The sequence below is a fragment of the Anthonomus grandis genome, chromosome 17 (assembly GCF_022605725.1).
Source record: "Anthonomus grandis grandis chromosome 17, icAntGran1.3, whole genome shotgun sequence".
NCBI lineage: Eukaryota > Metazoa > Arthropoda > Insecta > Coleoptera > Curculionidae > Anthonomus > Anthonomus grandis.
This window is the reverse complement of record NC_065562.1, coordinates 8,797,814-8,820,430: the sequence shown is the minus strand read 5'-3', so window position 1 is coordinate 8,820,430 and position 22,617 is coordinate 8,797,814. Positions and strand designations below refer to the sequence as shown.

The window sequence follows — 22,617 nt, the reverse complement described above, 5'->3', positions numbered from 1 at the left end:
AAGAATTAATTGGGAAAAAATTTAAGTAAATATAAGTTTTGAAACTTACTTATGAATTTTGATCCCTTTGAAAACTCATCCTTTGTAACTGGGATTAACATGAGCTCATTTATATTAACTATCTCTCCTTTGGGGTAAACTTTTATTATTACCCGCCCTGCTTCTTCATCAAAGCCTTGGACCTAAAAGAATTAATTTCTTAATTAATTTGAAATTAAGTAAATATCCTCTATTCATAAGAGAGAAACAAACAGAATTTGTTATACTGAAAGTTTAAGATATAAATAATTTCTATGATAATATTTGATTGTAAAAACTAAATAATGAATATTTTAGAAAAATTGATAACAATCTCTCCCGGCAAGACTCTATAAACCTAATTATTGTTAGGTTTAACCTATAAGTATTATATAATAGTTTTATGGAATTGAATCTTAATTTTATTATTATTAGTTTATGTAATAAAAAAAAATCATAATATATTTTTTCTTTTTGTGGTTAAATTAGAGTAGCCCTTAGGGCTAGACTTCGCCATTACTTTAAAGTCTTGTACTTATTTATAATGTGCAGAGGTCGGCATAAGTCAGTTAACCAATTTGCATATCAAACAAAAAGAAAAAAACGATACAGAAAAATCGCACAAATTCGGTAAGGCAAGCACCGTTGCCGCGTTTGCACTATTTTTGAAGTTAACTGACTTATGCCGACCCCTGTATATTTATTGAAATAAAACTCTCTGGTATAATTCAATGTGACGTTTCAGCAATTCAATTATTCTCATATAAAGCGAAACCAGGAACCAGAAAAGCGTAATTTTTTTGCGCTGTGCATTTAAATACCATCACAAAAAAAAGGATTTTTATTAATTTCTTGAATTTGGTTTTTTCCTATATCTCCGTAAATATACGCCATTTTAATAAGCAATTTTTGTCATAATTTCACCGACTTAAATCTCTTAGGATTTCTGTATTTTTACGATCCCAAAAGAACTGAACACCCTGAATTTAAATTTCTTAATGTACAGAGTGTCGTACATCACCATAACACCTGAAACAAACAAAATCTGGTCTTGAATTGCAGGCGGCTAAATCATTGCTTGGATGGACTTAGTTACCTAAAGTAGGTATCCACTTTTAGAACAAAGTATCTGAAGACGTAAAACATTTACCACAAAGTTTCATAAAACAATGTTTTATGAAACTTTGTGGTAGATATTTAACCCCAAATTTAAATAGTAAAATAATAATCCATTTTTTTTAGGTATATTTGATTTTGTGATATATGAATTGCATATTTTTATAACCCCCTTCTCTTGACTATCTGATAGTGCTTTCATACAATAGATTTATCATACAACGTTTTGTTTTGCGTATCCTTTTTATATCTTTTCCTTATCAACGAATTAATTTCAAAAGTCTGTTTAATTTGAACTATGTACCATTAATGTAAATATAGGGTCTTATGGTCAAAACTTAACACTCATGATGCAAGATCTAATTATCAATGGAAAATAGCCTTAAGCACGTATTGAGCGTAGTTTCCCGAAAGACAACAGCCAAAGATATAGATATTCCAGAAATTTGATAGAAATTTTAAATTGTATAATACCTTCAAAAAACTTAAGTCTATCTTTGAAAAAAAAGCATCAAGTTCACACTGGAGTTGGAAACTGAGTCAGCACTCCCTTCTTAAATGTTTTTGTGAAGAGTGACAATGGATGCCTAAGGACACCAGTCTATTGCAAACTAACACACACAGGAAAATACCTACACTAACACACCATTCATTCTGGACATGATTGGAGTTTTAGTTAAACAGGAAACGTTTCCGGATCAAGAATGGCAGAACACGCTTGGTCCAATGGCCACAACATACATTGGACAGAAACAAAGATTTTGTGCAAGGAGCAACATTGAAAGAAAAAAAGATTCCTAGAAGCAATTTACATCACGCAAAACCAAGGAATGTTCAGCCAGACCAGTATTGATATTTCCAACATCTAGAGACCGCTACTGTCAAAACACTATAAAATCTAATGCGCTTCACGCATGACCAGACTTCACAAACCTTGACAAACACTTTTAGTATATCTAAGCCTGTAGAATAGTCATTGTTGTTAGTTTACTCTCGATAACGGTTGGAGATACTTCCTTCCCAAAACATCGTGGTAAATTTAGAATAAATATAATTGATGTTCGAAAATTAGATTTCTCAATTGCATCGCAATAATTTGCTACAGGTAAACAACGAATAATGAAAACTAACTGTTAATAAATAAGCGTTCTAAAAATTTTTTTTTTGAAAGTAAATTAATTTTTATTACTTATAATATTAAAATTCTTCTTTCCTCTTTGTTCATAACATACTTCTTAATTAATAAAGAAACTATTTACGGGTTTCACAGCGAAAGAAATCAACACCTACTACAAAAATCCACTTAAACCAAAAATTAAACCACCTGACTAAACTGGTTTATATTCAAATTTATTTCAAAAAAATAAGTAAACATAAGTATTTAAATTCTCAATATGGTTTCTCTGGACCTGTGTGTGCTAAATTATACAGTGAGAGCCAAAAGTCCGGAATAAATTCATTTAAAATTCAGGGGTATGTTCAAAAAAAAAACGCTCGGACACGTCGATTTTTATTTTTAACTGCGGGTTTTCTTACTATAATTTTATGTATACAGGGTGGTCCAAAAATAAGTTACGACCATCAACTTCAATTTTTGAAATGGAAATATCTATTTTTTATTCTGTATTCTTAAAGAACAGAAAATTCTAGACATATTTCATGTACAATGTCCTATACCTATATTCATTTGTTTTTCAGTTATTCACAGTTGAAGATCGGCATATTTGCACTTTTGACATGTTATAAAATCCAAACGGTTAGACATAGACAAATGCGGTTTGCACTTTTTATTGAAGCTTTTTTAAAACCATAAGAAACCTGAGAAATTTACGGTTGAATTTCTGAACATACAATAATTCATGCAACTATGTAACACCCTTACTAAAGTAACCTTGTTTTTTGTGTTTTTTCATCCATTGTTGCAATGATGTCATCATTTTTTGAAGTGACAGGTATCAAGCAGTCTTATCCTTGTTTATTGTAAAATTTAATATTGCCTGAAAAGATGAATAAGTTAAGTGAAACTGAGAGAATAGAAATACTAATTATGATAGGATGTGGTGATCGCATTAGAACCCAACACCAGGCTTGTGAAATGTTTAATACCAAGTATCCTGATAAGACAATATCTCAGTCTACCATAAGCAAACTAGAAAGAAAATTTAGGGAATTAGGTCACGTCAGAGATCGACCCAGATCGGGTCAATTTCCGGCTCAATTTCCGAGGAAAAGAAGTTAAATGTTGTTTTGTCCATTGAAGAAAATCCTTATACACCGACTAGACAGGCAGCACTAGATAACGATGTTGGAAAAACCTCTTTAAGACGGATTTTGAAAAAGGCAAAATATCATCCCTATAAATTAAAATTTATCCACGAACTTAACGAAGATGATACAGATCGTCGATTAGAGTTTTGCGAAACTATAATGAATGTCTGCCATAACGACCGTCTTTTTACTTGTAGAATATTTTTTCTGACGAGTCGACCTTCCGCCTCAATGGTACAGTGAACAGACAGAACTGCCGTTACTGGTGTTCCTCCAATCCAAATTGGGTGATTGAAGCTCATACCCAATATCCTCAATATGTGAATGTTTGGGCCGGCATTATCAATGACAGAGTCATAGGTCCATTTTTCTTCGAAGGTACCTTAACAGGTCAACGTTATTTGCAATTCTTAAGGAACGAACTGATTCCCGCTTTATGTTTGATGTTTCCAAATGCAAATAATCCCAATATTCCAGAAGCTTCAATTTGGTTCCAGCAAGATGGCGCGCCGCCACACTTCAGCAGAGCCGTGCGCCAATATTTAAGTGAGGTATTTCCGGGTCGATGGATTGGGCGAAGGGGTCAATTGGAGTGGCCTGCTAGATCCCCCGACTTGACTCCTTTGGACTTCTTTTTGTGGGCTTATTTAAAGCATAGAGTGTATGTAAATAAACCCAACAATTTAGAAGAATTGAGAAATAATATAAGAAATGAGATTCAACGAATACCTCAAGAAATGATACGCAAGGTTCTTAGAGAATTCGAATCAAGACTCGCTTACTGTCAAGAAGTTAATGGGGCTCAATTTGAACATTTAATTCGGTCTAGATTAGAATAGTTTCTTTTTGTTCAACATTTATACAATACTTTTGATTAAATACATTAATATTTTGAATGTTTTTTTAGAAATTCAACCGTAAATTTTTCAGTACCTGTTGACACTTACTAGCTAGTGTCAACTGATGGTTTTAACAAAGCTTCGACTAAAAGTGCAAACCGCATTTGTCTATGTCTAACCGTTTGGATTTTATAACATGTCAAAAGTGCAAATATACCGATCTTCAACTGTCAATAACAGGACATTGTACATGAAATATGTCTAGAATTTTCTGTTCTTTAAGAATACAGAATAAAAAATAGGTATTTCCATTTCAAAAATTGAAGTTGATAGTCGTAACTTATTTTTGGACCACCCTGTATACATAAAATTATAGTAAGAAAACCCGCAGTTAAAAATAAAAATCGACGTGTCCGAGCGTTTTTTTTTTGAACATACCCCTGAATTTTAAATTAATTTATTCCGGACTTTTGGCTCTCACTGTATAGTACATATATAATAAATATTAACCTGAATGAAATTCGTGTATAAGTTGCAGATACACATATATTATAATTTTACTCACAAATATTGCCTTAAAGCTTCCCAAATATATAAAAAAAATGATGGCATAAACGATTTATTTTAGGTATTGTAATATTCTGATTTATGTTACAACTAGTATCATATGTAAATATGTTTCGTGAATATTCGCCGGAAATGATAATTGAAGATGAAAGCACAAGCATTTGAATAGAGTTTAACTAACATATATCAATATTATACAACTTGTTAGTTGAAAAAAGGATAGTCGATTAAACATTATTTTTATAATTCAGTTATACATTATTATAAGATTTTTTAATATTTTCCTGCTCATATTAATAGCCCAATAACATTAAAGGTGCTCGATTAGAGATTCATAACTATAAGTCAATAATTTTAAATGCAAGTGTGATATATCATTAAAAAGGCAATTAAATAAAAACATTTTCTGAAAATCGATAAGAAATAATAACATTTTTGACAACATATTTGAAAGAAAAAGTCAATATTTCCTCCAACTTGATTGTTGCCTGGCAACCGAAAATAACAGTAAGGAAATATTCATTTCTGTACTGTAAGGAAATGTTATTTCCATACAGTAAACTTTAGAACATAAATGCGAACAGGTTTTTTCCTAAACAATTTTATTTTTAAAACTTTCAGCACAAACTAGGTTAACATTATATTTTAAAATTATTACTTATTATTTGTTATATTTACTGTTATTTGACAATTAGGACAAGTATTGAAAAGTGGAAGAACTTGGGAACCAATAGCATTATTTTGTTGAATATTTTCCAAACTAATAATTTTATTTGTATGAAAATAACTAATATTGGGCGTTACTGCAGTATTAGAAATATTAGATTTACTTTCTTGATTTTTTTCAATATTTCTTGATATATTGTGTCAAAACGCAGCTGAAAACTTCAGAAATCGCCTACATCAATGCATCGCTTCTGAAGGACATCATCTTGCTGATGTGATCTTTAAAACTTAAGGGAAAAAATGGGGTGTAGTACTGACTCAAGTAGAATAAATCACTTTTTCATAAGTTATGCCATTTTTTTTAATACCCCTTCAAAACTGCACTGATTGTTTTGCCGCACCCTGTATCTCCACCAGAATCAACAAGCATTGTGGCAGAAGACCGACGAAAACAGTGGCCGGTATATTCTTTCAAGTTTGGCAAATTCAAATAACTGGCCACTATTTTAGGCATGTTTCTAAATTGGTGAATTTCTACTACTTGTCTACAACCTTTTTCATTTTGATACTTAAAAAAACCGAGTGGTATTCATGTCTCTTGGTCTTAAAGAGACATACTTGCGGTATAGATTTAAGTACATTTCGTTTACTATAAATGATCTTGATGTATTGGTTTTTGAATCCGGTATGGTAACTAAAAGTTTAGATAGTAGGTCTTGTATATCTTGTACAGTCATTTAAACCAGCCGTCCATTCTGCAAGCTCTGGAAATTCCAAATATTACAGCTACCTACAACAATAAATAAGCATGTAAAGAATCCAAATATAATTTGAAGTTTTGTAAGTTACCTAAATCATTAAATATTCCTTATCTGGAGCTTCCTGAATAAATTTGTTTATTTCTTCTTTAGTTAAAATCTTGGATTTTTTTGGCTTATAGGCATGTGCTTGCCGTTTCAGGAATGCCCGAAGTTTTGAATATTTAGATATATCCACATCATGTATGGGTTGCCTTCAGCATTGAATAATTGGCCCATAAAGTTGAAGATTTCATCTTGGAACCAAGCTCCAAGAAGTATGCCATTACAACATTTTCCGAGAAAGAAGTTACATTTTTATTCGTACGGTAATCCATGAAGCGGTTGTATGCATAGTTATACTTATTTCTAGATTTTACTGGTAACAGTTCCAATGATGCAGCATTCACTGCCTCCGTGAGTTCTGGGGGGGTTCCAGAAACGGAACAGTCATTATCACTCATCATTTTACAGGTTACTTTGGCTTTTTAAAACGTTAAAAAATCAACACTTTGGAAAGACGCCACAAATAAACTTTTCACTCGTCAAGTTGGACAATTTAAAATTATGTACTTCGTTTCCGTAGTTACGAAACAATGTTTCATGCCTTCTTTTATTTAAGGGAAAAATAATAATGTTGATTTGAAATTTTTAACATGATTAGTAATAATTTACCGTAATTTTAATGATTCCCGATTTTCGGAAAAAATAGTATGTAGACCTCATAGGAAAAGCCACATTCCCGGACTAATTTTAACGATCGCCCGGGAATGTTAAGCTTTTCCTACTAGGTATACAATATACTATTTCTATAACAAGTGTATGTAATGATCGTTTTTTTATGAATAGGAAATTTGTCAATTCCCATGAATAACAAAAGGAAATTTTTTTTTGTAACCTACACACTTTTTTTCTATTACCTAAGAAAACTTGTAAAAAAATTAAGAATACCAAATTACTTTACGCACTGCTACTACTTTATAAACCGTGGGAAGTGCGTACATTTTTAGCGCCATATTAGCTCTTACAAAATTGCACGACTTTATCCCAATATAAACTTTTTTGTAACAGCCTGTATAAACATATGTTTAATCATTGTGCGGGTATCTTTTGTATTATAATTTATCATTTTAGGTAAAATATAAAATGCAGGAATAAGTTTTTTACTTTGACATGTGTAAATATATGATTTAAATATGAATATTTAGATCCACCATTACCATTCAAATAGATGTTGATAGCTCGGTTAACAGTTACAAAACTATAAAACCAGCAAGAAAAAGCAGTTAATATGTTAGTAAATTATGATAAAAAACATGTTGTTTTTCTGTTAAGAAGCATTAACAGTAAAGCAAATATAATTTGCTTACCTGACAATAAAACCCTTTATGATGTCCAGCAATAACTTTAGCAAAGGCATTTTTCACCAAAATTAACTCATTCCCATCATTATCTTTGGCTTTCTTGTTTGGCATTTCGTCTTGAATAACTTTGGTTGCTCCAAGGCCCAACCCCTTAGGTCTTAACTCTGGTACACTAAGAGGGGCTGCCTTTGAAACATTTTTACCAATGGGCATACCCTCCTTCCACCCCATGCCCCTAAGAAGTGCAATACCAAAGTCATTAATAGGTACTGATTCATAGTCTTCGAGAGTGGGTTCTTTCTCACCTTCTAAGTCTGGTAGGTCGGTAGATGCTGGGAGCATCGAGACTTTGCTGTTGGTTGTTATGTGCCCATTAGCTAAACGCTCTTGTGCATCTGAATGTATTAAATAAATAGAAAAAATCAGTTAATAAAAGTTGCAACAAAAAATTGTTACAAATTATATTATAACAGCAGAACAAGCAAAGAATATTTTTTGGGTACAAAATAATTTTTTCTATTCATCACAAAAGTACACAGGTTACAGAGTTAAAACACTTCAAATAGTACTATAAAAAAAAAATTCTTAAAAATTTTAAATTTCTATAATCGACCTATGCTAGAATTTTTTACATGGTTTTTGAAAGTCTTTAAGGTGTACCTAAAAATATCTATATTAGATTATTATTTACTTTTTGTCAAATTGTGGCAAAAGCTTTGTTTTCCATAGTTGGTTTGATGTTACTTGTGGTAAAATAGTTGTTGTAGGCATGTGGTTCTTTGAGACTCTACTCAGCAGATAATTGCATATGATATGCTTGTGTAGTACTTTGTAAAGAAAAATAACAAGGAATTCTTCTCTTTGGACCTTGAGATTTTCAAGTCCAGCCAATTGAATTCTTGTCTGATAAGTAGAATCTTTGTACAGTAATTTCATAAATGTTTTAATAACACCATACAATTAAACCTTAAAATAAATTATCCAGCCTACCATTGTAGAGATAACTGAAGAAGAAATTAAGAGTGTTATCAAAATAGGAAAAATGAAAAATCAATAGCATATGTAGAAAAATCAATAGTAATATATTATAAAATTAACTACCTATATACAGGGTGTTTCAAAAGTCATGGTCCAAACTGAAAGGGGGGGTAGGGGAGGCTATTTGAAATCACAATAACCCCCTATGTTGTTGTGTGTTGATGTGTTGTATGTCGAGTCTTTTTAATAAAAGTGTAGTGTACATTTTTTTTTGTTTCGCTGCAGAAAATCTTGTTTAATTTGTTTTTGGATTCTTCAAAAATGAAATTTAACAATTTAATGAAGCACTACACAGTACACAAAGACCTACAGGAATTTAAACCAATGTTTAAAAACTTCCTACTATTTTTAGTCTTTCAATAAAAACATTTACCTTATAGTGTTTATTATTTGATCAATGTATGTTAAGAAAATTTTTAGAGAAATTAAACGTAAAAAAAATAAAATCATACCACATTTTTTGCTTGCATACCACAAATTTGGTACTATTTAAGTGCGCTTGACCTTCAAATTGGAATTCAGAATGCTATCAAGAGCCACAAACAAAAATGGTATTCTCACATGGACCATTTTAAATAGCCAAACCGACTATTGTTGGAATTTTCTGTATTGTTTTCTGTTTGTCTTTAGCTAACGTGTTAATCGATTTTTTTTCTGTTTTCTGAACTATTATACCATTAAAGTAATAATTAATCTGCATCAAGATGCCGGATCGGTATACCCCACGGAAATATGCTGAAATGCATTACATTTATGGATTGTGCGGTGGGAACGCTCACCTTGCTGCAAGAGAGTATCGTAATCGTTATCCGGATCGTGAACGCTTTCCCGATCACGGAGAGTTCATACGAGTACATAACTCATATTTGCGGGGAGAAATACCTGGTGATGTACAACAAATAGGCAGACCGCGGTGGGATGATAAAGAGGTGCTTGCTTTAATAGAGGCGGGCCCTTCTACAAGTATTCGTAGAATTTCTAGAGCTACTGGATTAGCTATAGCTACGATACATCGCATGTTGCGAAGGAACAACCAGCATCCATACCATGTGCAACGTGTTCAAGCCCTCTTACCCCGTGACTACGCGCCTAGAGTAGCATTTTGCAGAGAAATGCTTCGACGCTGTGCAAGACCCGGACTTTTTTGACTGCATTTTGTGGTCCGATGAGCCTTCATTTCTAAGACTTGGTATATTTAATATTCACAATCTTCACTATTGGGCTGTAGAAAATCCGAGAATAATAAGGCAAGATCGCTTCCAGTACCAATTTGGTGTAAATTTGTGGGCAGGAATTCTCGGTGGTAGGCTGATTGGCCCTTTCGAATTACCGGTCAGATTAAATAGAGAGAGCTACCTAGATTTTTTAGAACACCAACTTTATGACCTTTTGGAAGATGTGCCTCTGGAATTACGGGCAAGAATCTGGCTGCAACACGACGGAGCGCCAGCGCATAGTGCACAAATATCTAAATGGTGCTTACCCAGATCGTTGGATAGGCAAAGGAGTGGTATCATGGCCGCCGCGCTCACCTGACCTTAATTCTCTTGACTATTTTTTATGGGGATACTTTAAAGAACTTGTATACCAAACGGAAAATATTACTGAAAATCAGCTTTGTCAAAAACTGCGAGATGCAGCAACAAGTTTACGAAACAATGCTCGAGCATTTAGAAACTTAAAAAGAAATTTTATAAGACGATGTCGTTTGTGTATAAGAGCCGGCGGCGGCCATCTTGAACATCTTTTTTAAATAAATGCCAATGAAATATTCGAAGTTTTATTTTAGCTTTTATTTCTTTTACGTTCCATTTTTCTAAAAATTTACTTAACTTATATTAAACAGATAAAGACCTTTAAGTTAAATGTTTCTATTGAAAGGCTATAAGTTGTAAGAATTTTTTAAACATTGGTTTAAATTCTTGCAGCGCCTTTCTGTACTGTGGTGCCTCATTAAAACGGTAAAATTTGTTTTTAAAGAAACCACAAAAAAATTAAACATGATTTTCTGCAGCGATAATACAAATTTTTTTTATGATATACTTTTATTAAAAAGACTTGACATTTTTTAAATAAAATACTAAAAAAATATATTTCAAAAATAAATCCCCAGACATTAAAAAAAAAAAAAAAATTTAAGCCAGAAGTAAATTATAGCAAAAAAGTAAAAAACCAGCTATAACTTCTAAACCATCAAAAATCAGATAACAACATAGGGAATTATTTTGATTCCAAATAGGCTCCCCTACACCCTCTTTCAGTTCGGACCATGACTTTTGAAACACCCTGTATATATTATAGTTCTTATTTATTTATTTATTTCCATACGCCTAATTCAATGCATCGGAATTGTAAATTAAATAATAAATATATAAAAAAGACAAAATCTCACAATTCCATTAATATCAAAATTACAAAAAAAAAAAATCTAATTAAAATGAAAATGTCCAACTAGAATAGTTTTCAATGACCTTTTAAAAATTGAAAGAACTTCTAGCACTTTAAAGATGGTTTGGTAATAGGTTTAAAATTCTCAGAGAAATAATCATAGGGCCATTCTGTACCTGTGATAAATGAGTGAAAGGAATATAAAAGTTGTTTGCATTTTGAGTCCCGTAATGAATAATACCTCCAAACCTAACAAAGCTAGTGGACCTTTTAAATATTTCACAATAATACTGAAGGATATATATATTTATGATAGGTGAGTTTTTCTTTCTATAAGGAACTTAGTGGTGATTTTTTTATTAGCCGCGTAGATATTAATGCTAATATCTACAGTCCCCCGTGGTTCAAATTCAGGACCACTCTAATTCCTTTTGATAATATTTGACTATAAAGTAGATGTAACAATAAAAGCTATTCAAAGGAAATTGGGCATCTATTTTGATTCCAAATAAAATATTAATTTCCGTTAATTAAAACCTATTAACTATGCAGATTTTCACTAAATAGTAGGTATGATATACTGCAAATTGATATGAAAGTATCATTAAAGAAAGATAGTGAAAAGCCTATTTTCTACTTTTCAGTCATTGAGCTGATTTTGCTGCATGATATTACAGTTCTTTCTATTGGTATTTCTAAGTAATTGATATTTTTCTATCTAATTGATATTTATTAAAATACTGATGTAATACCCAACAACTTATTATACTACCCAACTAACTAATTATAAGTTACTCAACAAGATAGATTTTACAGAAATAATCTGCTTACATATTTTTTTATTGCATTTTATACAAGCATTTTTGGTGCTTGAGCAATTTAAGACCCAACAATTTTTTATTTGATTTTTTTCCTAGTAATTTTTTTTATTCAACATGCTGTTTTGATTAAGATTGCAAGTACAGTGAGGATAAACCGAATTGCGATAATCCGGATTCCTCGGTTATCCGAATCAAGAATTTTTCCAATTATGTACTTTGTAATCCAGATTTTATATGATTTGGTTATCCGGATCGCGAACGATGCATTTTCAGCGGCTGTGATTGGATGATTTTGCTCGTATGATTGTAGCAAAGAACGCTTTATTCCAGCTTATTACTTGTTATTTAGACAGTGTAGGGATGGCTCCAAAACGGAAACACGTGGCTTTAACTATTCAGCAGAAATATGATATAGTTCAAAAGTTAAAGAAAGGATATATGGCTAAAAATTTAGCTATGGAATATAACGTTGGAACATCGACAATATCAGACATCAAGAAGCATTCTGATAAGATAGAAGAGTAAGTTTTTATTGTTTTTTTTTCTGAGAGATAAAGTTGTGTGACAGATAAAAATGTGGACGCATGACATTTTATTTTAAAAGTTTTGACTTGCATGGACGAGTTTTCATGATAAAAGATAAATTGCATGCATGCTTATATGTGGGGGGTTTTTCAAGTTGTTTTTATTGTTTCTAGGTTTATTGGACATTGTGTTACTGGACCAGGTTAAAGCTTACGCAAAGCGGAATATCCCGAAATGGAGGTGTATTTACGGAAAAGGCTAAACAGCTTTATCAAAAACATTATGGTGATAACAAATTTCTTGCAAGTAGAGGGTGGCTAACAAATTTTAAAAAGCGACATGGCTTGCGTTGTCTAAAAGTGAGTGGCGAAAAACTAAGCAATAACCCAGAAGCCGTTGAGCCATTTTTAGTAGAGCTCCAAGATAAGATTAAAGAACTTAATTTATCGCCCTGGCAAATTTACAATGCTGATGAATCAGCACTATTTTGGAAAATATTGGCACATATTAAAGAAAAATCTGCCCCAGGCCGAAAAATTTGTAAAGAAAGAATAACTGTTTTGGTATGTACCAATGGAGATGGTAGCCACAAACTAAACTTGTTAGTTATTGGAAAGGCTAAGAACCCTAGATCATTTAAGAATGTTCAGATTCCACTTGAATACAAGTCAACTAAGAACTCTTGGATGACATCTGCTTTATTTAAACAATGGTTTCCCGAATCATTTGTAAAGCAAGTGAAAACTTTTCTAAGAAGTCGAAACCTGCAAGGGCTTTGTTGATTGTTGATAATGCGCCTTCTCATGCAACAAAAGAAGAATTAGTTAGTGAAGATGGAAATATAGTGACAATGTTTTTGCCTCCCAACTGCACAGCATTAATCCAACCAATGGATCAAAATGTTATCCATTTAACAAAGATGCATTACCGCAATAGTATTTTGGCTACCATTATTTCTTCAGACGAACAAGATATTACCAAAAGCTTAAAGTCAGGGACTCTTAAAGATGCTATGTTTATTTTAAATGATGCGTGGAGCAAAATTCCTTCAAAGACCATAGAAAAATGCTGGTGCAATATTTTATCAAAAACCACCCAAGCTGTTTCATCTGATACAGAGTATGATTCCGACGATTTGATGCCACTAAGTGTATTGAAGGAAAAAATTGGCCAACAAAACTTAACCGATAACATTCAAGATAATATATCTGGCATGAATAATCAACTAGGAGGAACAGAAACTTCATTTACACATTTGGATGTAAATCAGTGGATTGATGCAGATGAGGAGCTAGTTCCAGACTTAGCAAGTGGTGAGAATTCAGAAGAAGAGGTGGAAATTGTTCCTGAACTTAAAAATACTGTGAAGCATCAGGATGCAGTTAAGAGTTTCAATGTGTGTCTGCAATGGGCGGAAGAAAATGACATGGAACTGCCAGAACTTGTCACCTTAAGGAGGCTGAGAGAAACAGTAGTGATAAAAAATTTAAAAACCTGTAGGCAGACCCAAATTACACATTTTTTTACTAACCAAATTCAAATTCAAATTCAAATTCAAATTTATTAATCATTTTGGTTATATTATAACAATTTTTAACTTATACTCTATTTCAGAAGTATGTAGAGCAATAAAACCTCATTAGGTATGCAAAAGTGGTACCTGGTGATCCACCAATATTTTATGCCACTACCTTAGTTGGGTATTAGTTTCAATGTAAAATTCTTTCTTTTCGTTGATTGCAGGTAGTGCCACCCGGTTTTGGGTCAATTTATGAGTTTTGCCCATTGTTACCCACTGATAAACATTGAAAACGGTTCGCCAAAGGCGTGCAACTGGGACTTGTTTTTTACCTTATAATTAATGTACTTAAATACTATTTTATTTTAGAAAGTTACTTTTGTTTAAATGGAATAATATATTTTTTTCACAAATTTATTGAACATAATATGTAGAGTAAAACAGTTGAAAATGTCACTTTTGGATCTGGCACTTTTTGAACAGTGTATAACAATTTTAAATTATAATAGATTGTAGTCTTCTTCGTCATCTGACGAACTGTCATCACCTCTTGACATTATAATTAAAGGATCGACTGTCTGATCGATGAGGTTGTCAAGATCCCACATTTTGTCCTCTTAATTAGCTTAATTACATGCTGGACTGCTTTTCGCCAATTCTCAGGTGTCGCTTCCGTAATGGCTTGATCAAACAGTAGCTTAACATCTTTCATTTTAAAAGTCGTGTTTTGTCTTGCTACAAATCCTTTTACCTGCGCCCATATCAGTTCTATAGGATTTAGTTCGCAATGATATGGCGGTAAGCGCAGTACAGTTATATTATATTTTTCGGCTATATCTTCCACGGCGTATTTCATGAAACGAGTTTTGTGTAAGTTTGCTATTGCCAGCAGTTCTTTTTTTATCAAATTTGCTTCAAACGCAATACCTTTTGCAGTCAGCCAATCGATAATTTCTTGCTTTCTCCAACTTGAAGTTGGCGTCTTCTCTATTCGCCGTGAATGATAGCTTGCGTTATCCATAACCACCACCGAATTAGCCGGAAGAAATTTTATCATTTCACCAAAATAGTCCTCGAAAACGTCTGAGTTCATGTCTTCATGGTAATCTCCTGTGCGAGTCGACTCAAAGGTTAGCAGACCTTCTTTTAAAAATCCCTCTTCGCTTCCAATATGTGTGATTATAAGTCTTTTTCCTTTTCCCGAAGGTACTTTAATACCCATAGACAGGCCTTCTATGAAAGCTTGGCGAGCACTGGTTATATTTTTGTCTTGCCACATTTTTTGGACTATATAACCTTCGTTAATCCACGTCTCATCAAGATAAAAAACTTTCTTTTGCTCCCTGCGGTACTGCTTGATACTTCTCAAGTATTGTCGTCTCCAACAAACAATTTCGTCGCTCTCCAGTAAAAGTGCTTTGCGGTTATGCTTTTCCCAGGCAAAATCCATATTTTTTAAAGTTTTCCATAAAAGTTTTCTACTTATCAACGGAATACTGTCATCTCGGCCAAGCTCCATTAAAATTTTGTCTAGGGTGGGTATTTCCTTTTTAAAATAAAAAGAGTGAACTTTTCTTCGAATTATACATTTAGCATTTTCATCAAGGACTTTTGTAGGTCGTCCTGGCTTTTGCTTGGGAGATTCCACTTGACCTGCTACTTTTCTTTCCCGCAACAATTTGAAAATGGTGGACTTTCCAATTCCACTCATTCGAGAACATTTTTCAACAATTTCTTGCACAGTAAAACTAGGGTAATCGTGTTTTATGCAATCATGTACATTTAAAATAATAACTTTTTCACTCAGCGATAGTGGAGAATTTTTAGTACATCTTTTCGTTGGACTGAATACCTCCATTTTTTAAATATTGGGATAATAATATTGTGATTACACTACAGCGTAGCAGTGACTACTAACGTTTAAAATATGATTTAAAAGTATTTATAGTCTGTATATATTACCTGACCCCATTTTTGCATGTTACAAAGCGTTAAAAGATAGGTACCTATACAAAAAGATTAAAAGTATATATTTAGTATTTAATCTCTTTCAAAATAAAGGCATTTAATCCGTGAAAATTAAATTCATAAATATTATAAGTACCTGCGCCTATGAACTACCACGAAATGTAGCCAAACAGAACGGAATTCCCCAGTTTATTGCTCTATACACTTCTGAAATAGAGTATAATTATATTCAATAATAATAGTTAACAGTCATTGTTTTTAACATACACCTAGATGTTGTAACATCTGTTTGTGTATGCTGAGAAATCACAAAATTTTAGTAATAATATAAAATATAACTAACCATAATCTACAACTAAACAAAAATTCTCCAATAAAATTTCCCTTCCCAAAACTATTTAAAAAAATTAAATTTATCTATATTTGAATAAATAAATTTTCTACAGACCTTACTAAAGTTTTTAATATTATTTATATTTTTTAAGCTGTTTGGTAAGATGTTATAAAATTTCGGGGACAAGTATCCTAAAAATCGTTGCCCTATAGTTTTTTTTATGTTTGGTATTTTTAGGTGTCTGTTTATATTATTTCGGGTTGTGTAGGAATGACTAACATAATTCTTGATTTTTTCTGATTTATGTGTATAAATGCATGTTGACAATATGTAAATTGAGCGTATATTAAAAATTTCTTCAGAATATAATTGTTGTGTAGGAAATCTTTTTTGTTTTTTGTATATAACTTTTAAAATAAAGTTTTGTACTACATTAAGTTGTTTTAAACAATTCTTGTATAGACCTCCCCAGAGAATCACCCCATACCTTAACAAGGACTCAACCAAGGATTTATAAATTAAAATTAGTAGTTTTTCATTTAAGATATTTCTCAAAATATGAAATCGATAAATAAGTTTACGGATGTTTTGTGTTAATTTTAGAATGTGTTGGTCCCATTTTAAATGTTTATCCACAATGATACCCAGATATTTAGTAAATGAAACTTCCTTGATATCAATTAATTCAAGTTTAATTTGTTGAAAGCTGGGGCGATTAGCAGCTGTTATAGAAAATGCAAATCTCAACTAATGTTGAAGAAATGAAAAAAAACCCAAACTAATGTTATTGTCATAAAAAAATTGACCTACTGTATGTGTTATGGCTGCATTTAAGTACATTATGTACATACATACATATGTATTTATATGTATATTACCCAATAATTTTCTATTCATTATGAAGAATGTGTTTGTTTTGTTTTAAATAAAGAAAATTTGATCAAACACCATTTCCATGTTTTTAATTTAATAATTATAATAGGTTAGGGCAATATCCTCAATTTTAACATAGTGTTTTGGTAATCCGGATTTTTTGCTAATCCGGATCAGCATTGTTTTTATTGATCCGGAACAAGATTTTTAAGTTATTGATTAATAACTTGTAGATTTAAACATGTGTGTGAAGCTAGCGTCCGATCGATATCCAGCAACCAAAATCGAGAACGTAGCATATGCCAGTTGCCAGCGACCAATTTATAGTCCGCGCTCTCTGTTATTTAATCAATATAATGCCCGTATCTCCAAAAATTCCCAAGGGATTTTAATAATTTTTTGTCCAGATATTAACAATGAATACCTAGATCGACTGACGATGGTCTCAAACCTCTACAAACTAAGGTTTTGTTGTGAAAATTAATTAAAAAGTCAAATGGTAAAAAAATGAAAAAGGCTCTAACTCCCAAAATTCCCAAAGGATTTGGATAAAACATTTTTTTATAAAAGATAATAAATATCTAAATTGATTTTAGACGGTTGCAAACCTCTACAAACGAAAGTTTTTTGGTAAAAAATTATTGAATTTTTAGATGTACAAAAAAAATTTAAAAGCTATAACTTCCAAAACTCCCAAAGGATTCGAATGAAACTTTTTTATACAACTAATAATAAATATCTAAATCGATTTTACATGGTTGCAAATCTCTACAAACGAAAGTTTTTTGGTAAAAAATTATTGAAGTGTTAGATGTAGAAAAATATAAACGACTATAACTTCCAAAACTCCCAAAGGATTTGAATGAAACTTTTTTACGCAATTAGTAATAAATATTTAAATCGATTTTACATGGTTGCAAATCTCTACAAACGAAAGTTTTTTGGTAAAAAATTATTGAAGTGTTAGATGTAGAAAAAATAAACGACTATAACTTCCAAAACTCCCAAAGGATTCGAATGAAACTTTTTTATACAACTAATAATAAATATCAAAATCGATTTTACATGGTTGCAAATCTCTACAAACGAAAGTTTTTTGGTAAAAAATTATTGAAGTGTTAGATGTAAAAAAATATAAACGGCTATAACTCCCAAAATTCCCAAAGGATTTAAATGAAACTTTTTTACGCAATTAGTAATAAATATTTAAATCGATTTTACATGGTTGCAAACCTCTACAAACGAAAGTTTTTTGCTAAAAAATTATTGAAATGTTAGATGTACAAAAAAAATTTAAAAGCTATAACTTCCAAAACTCCCAAAGGATTTAAATGAAACTTTTTTACGCAACTAGTAATAAACATTTAAATCGATTTTACATGGTTGCAAATCTCTACAAACGAAAGTTTTTTAATAAAAAATTATTGAAGTGTTCGATGTAAAAAAATATAAACGGCTATAACTCCCAAAACTCCCAAAGGATTTGAATGAAACTTTTTTACGCAATTAGTAATAAATATTTAAATCGATTTTACATGGTTGCAAATCTCTACAAACGAAAGTTTTTTGGTAAAAAATTATTGAAGTGTTCGATGTAAAAAAATATAAACGGCTATAACTCCCAAAACTCCCAAAGGATTTGAATGAAACTTTTTTACGCAATTAGTAATAAATATTTAAATCGATTTTACATGGTTGCAAACCTCTACAAACGAAAGTTTTTTAGTAAAAAATTATTGAAATGTTAGATGTAGAAAAATATAAACGACTATAACTTCCAAAACTCCCAAAGGATTCGAATGAAACTTTTTTATACAACTAATAATAAATATCTAAATCGATTTTACATGGTTGCAAATCTCTACAAACGAAAGTTTTTTGGTAAAAAATTATTGAAGTGTTAGATGTAGAAAAATATAAACGACTATAACTTCCAAAACTCCCAAAGGATTCGAATGAAACTTTTTTATACAACTAATAATAAATATCAAAATCGATTTTACATGGTTGCAAATCTCTACAAACGAAAGTTTTTTGGTAAAAAAATTATTGAAGTGTTAGATGTAAAAAAATATAAACGGCTATAACTCCCAAAATTCCCAAAGGATTTAAATGAAACTTTTTTACGCAATTAGTAATAAATATTTAAATCGATTTTACATGGTTGCAAACCTCTACAAACGAAAGTTTTTTGCTAAAAAATTATTGAAATGTTAGATGTACAAAAAAAATTTAAAAGCTATAACTTCCAAAACTCCCAAAGGATTTAAATGAAACTTTTTTACGCAACTAGTAATAAACATTTAAATCGATTTTACATGGTTGCAAACCTCTACAAACGAAAGTTTTTTAGTAAAAAATTATTGAAATGTTAGATGTAGAAAAAAATAAACGACTATAACTTCCAAAACTCCCAAAGGATTCGAATGAAACTTTTTTATACAACTAATAATAAATATCTAAATCGATTTTACATGGTTGCAAATCTCTACAAACGAAAGTTTTTTGGTAAAAAATTATTGAAGTGTTAGATGTAAAAAAATATAAACGGCTATAACTCCCAAAACTCCCAAAGGATTTGAATGAAACTTTTTTACGCAATTAGTAATAAATATTTAAATCGATTTTACATGGTTGCAAACCTCTACAAACGAAAGTTTTTTAGTAAAAAATTATTGAAATGTTAGATGTAGAAAAATATAAACGACTCTCACGAGATGTGTCTCCCAAAGGATTTGAATGAAACTTTTTTACGCAATTAGTAATAAATATTTAAATCAATTTTACATGGTTGCAAACCTCTACAAACGAAAGTTTTTTAGTAAAAAATTATTGAAATGTTAGATGTACAAAAAAATTTAAAAGCTATAACTTCCAAAACTCCCAAAGGATTCGAATGAAACTTTTTTATACAACTAATAATAAATATCTAAATCGATTTTACATGGTTGCAAATCTCTACAAACGAAAGTTTTTTGGTAAAAAATTATTGAAGTGTTAGATGTAAAAAAATATAAACGGCTATAACTTCCAAAACTCCCAAAGGATTTAAATGAAACTTTTTTACGCAACTAGTAATAAACATTTAAATCGATTTTACATGGTTGCAAACCTCTACAAACGAAAGTTTTTTAGTAAAAAATTATTGAAATGTTAGATGTAGAAAAAAATAAACGACTATAACTTCCAAAACTCCCAAAGGATTCGAATGAAACTTTTTTATACAACTAATAATAAATATCTAAATCGATTTTACATGGTTGCAAATCTCTACAAACGAAAGTTTTTTGGCAAAAAATTATTGAAATGTTAGATGTAAAAAAATATAAACGGCTATAACTCCCAAAGGATTTGAATGAAACTTTTTTACACAATTAGTAATAAATATTTAAATCGATTTTATATGGTTGCAAACCTCTACAAACGAAAGTTTTTTGGTAAAAAATTATTGAAATGTTAGATGTAGAAAAAAATAAACGACTATAACTTCCAAAACTCCCAAAGGATTTGAATGAAACTTTTTTACGCAATTAGTAATAAATATTTAAATCGATTTTACATGGTTGCAAACCTCTACAAACGAAAGTTTTTTAGTAAAAAATTATTGAAATGTTAGATGTAGAAAAAAATAAACGACTATAACTTCCAAAACTCCCAAAGGATTCGAATGAAACTTTTTTATACAACTAATAATAAATATCTAAATCGATTTTACATGGTTGCAAACCTCTACAAATGAAAGTTTTTTTGGTAAAAAATTATTGAATTGTTAGATGTATTAAAAAAACTTAAGGCTATAACTTCCAAAACTCTCACAGGATTTGAATAAAACTTTTTTTTAATATTAATAATAAACATTTTAAGTGATGAGATTTAAGACATGTTGCAAAATTCTCTATTTAAACTAATTAAATTGAGTTATTTTAACCAATCAAAAGACCATAATAATTTTCCAATTGTTTATTTTATATAACAAATACAAAGATAGTGATTTCTGAGTAGAAATACAAGATCCAAGTCCAGCCAAATAGTAGTATGGAATAATATGGAGTGCCTTGTGCGTCCCAGTTCGTGCGTAAATGCATTCCCCGTCGTGTAATAAAACAAAATTTAAAAAAAATTACACCAAAGTGCGCAAAGAATTTTATTGCTGGGCAGTTCAGTGGGTAAAAACTTAACTGCTTCTAACAACATATACAAATTCCTGGATGAATTTCCAAAAGGATCTTAACTAAGACCACACACTGCTACAAACGGGGCCTATGTAAGTTTTCCTTAAATACAATTAATGAAACCTCCTCAGGTATACTTTCTAGGCATCTTGGTAACAATCCAGCCAGTGGTTTTAACGTAATTTTTGATTGGACCTTTATGGAGAATATTGACTGTTGTCTCCTGAAAGAGAGCGATTACCTAAAGGGAAGACCCGGACTCCTTTTGTAGCACCTGACTGTAGTATCGACGACTTAGAGCTACTAGCCCCGATGGTTTAATTCCCTACTACTATTTGGCTGGACTTGGATCTTGTATTTCTACTCAGAAATCACTATCTTTGTATTTGTTATATAAAATAAACAATTGGAAAATTATTATGGTCTTTTGATTAGTTAAAATAACTCAATTTAATTAGTTTAAATAGAGAGTTTTGCAACATGTCTTAAATCTCATCACTTAAAATGTTTATTATTAATATTAAAAAAAGTTTTATTCAAATCCTGTGAGAGTTTTCGAAGTTATAGCCTTAAGTTTTTTTTAATACATCTAACACTTCAATAATTTTTTACCAAAAAACTTTCGTTTGTAGAGATTTGCAACCATGTAAAATCGATTTAGATATTTATTATTAGTTGTATAAAAAAGTTTCATTCGAATCCTTTGGGAGTTTTGGAAGTTATAGTCGTTTATATTTTTCTACATCTAACATTTCAATAATTTTTTACTAAAAAACTTTCGTTTGTAGAGGTTTGCAACCATGTAAAATCGATTTAAATATTTATTACTAATTGCGTAAAAAAAGTTTCATTCAAATCCTTTGGGAGTTTTGGGAGTTATAGCCGTTTATATTTTTTTACATCGAACACTTCAATAATTTTTTACCAAAAAACTTTCGTTTGTAGAGATTTGCAACCATGTAAAATCGATTTAAATATTTATTACTAATTGCGTAAAAAAAGTTTCATTCAAATCCTTTGGGAGTTTTGGGAGTTATAGCCGTTTATATTTTTTTACATCGAACACTTCAATAATTTTTTATTAAAAAACTTTCGTTTGTAGAGATTTGCAACCATGTAAAATCGATTTAAATGTTTATTACTAGTTGCGTAAAAAAGTTTCATTTAAATCCTTTGGGAGTTTTGGAAGTTATAGCTTTTAAATTTTTTTTGTACATCTAACATTTCAATAATTTTTTAGCAAAAAACTTTCGTTTGTAGAGGTTTGCAACCATGTAAAATCGATTTAAATATTTATTACTAATTGCGTAAAAAAGTTTCATTTAAATCACTCTCACGAGATGT

At 30.8% G+C, this 22,617-nt stretch overlaps 1 protein-coding gene across 1 annotated transcript in view; it reads right to left on the bottom strand.

Annotated features, from left to right (window-relative positions):
• LOC126746231 (G-patch domain and KOW motifs-containing protein-like) overlaps window positions 1-22,617 on the bottom strand; it is a 30,937-nt gene that overhangs the window by 6,405 nt on the left and 1,915 nt on the right. Inside the window, exons 3-4 of the mRNA XM_050454386.1 lie at window positions 7,642-8,030; window positions 50-182 (exon numbers count right to left, since the gene is read on the bottom strand). Coding sequence (XP_050310343.1) covers window positions 50-182; window positions 7,642-8,030 — 522 coding nt within the window. The remainder of the gene's footprint in view (window positions 1-49; window positions 183-7,641; window positions 8,031-22,617) is intronic.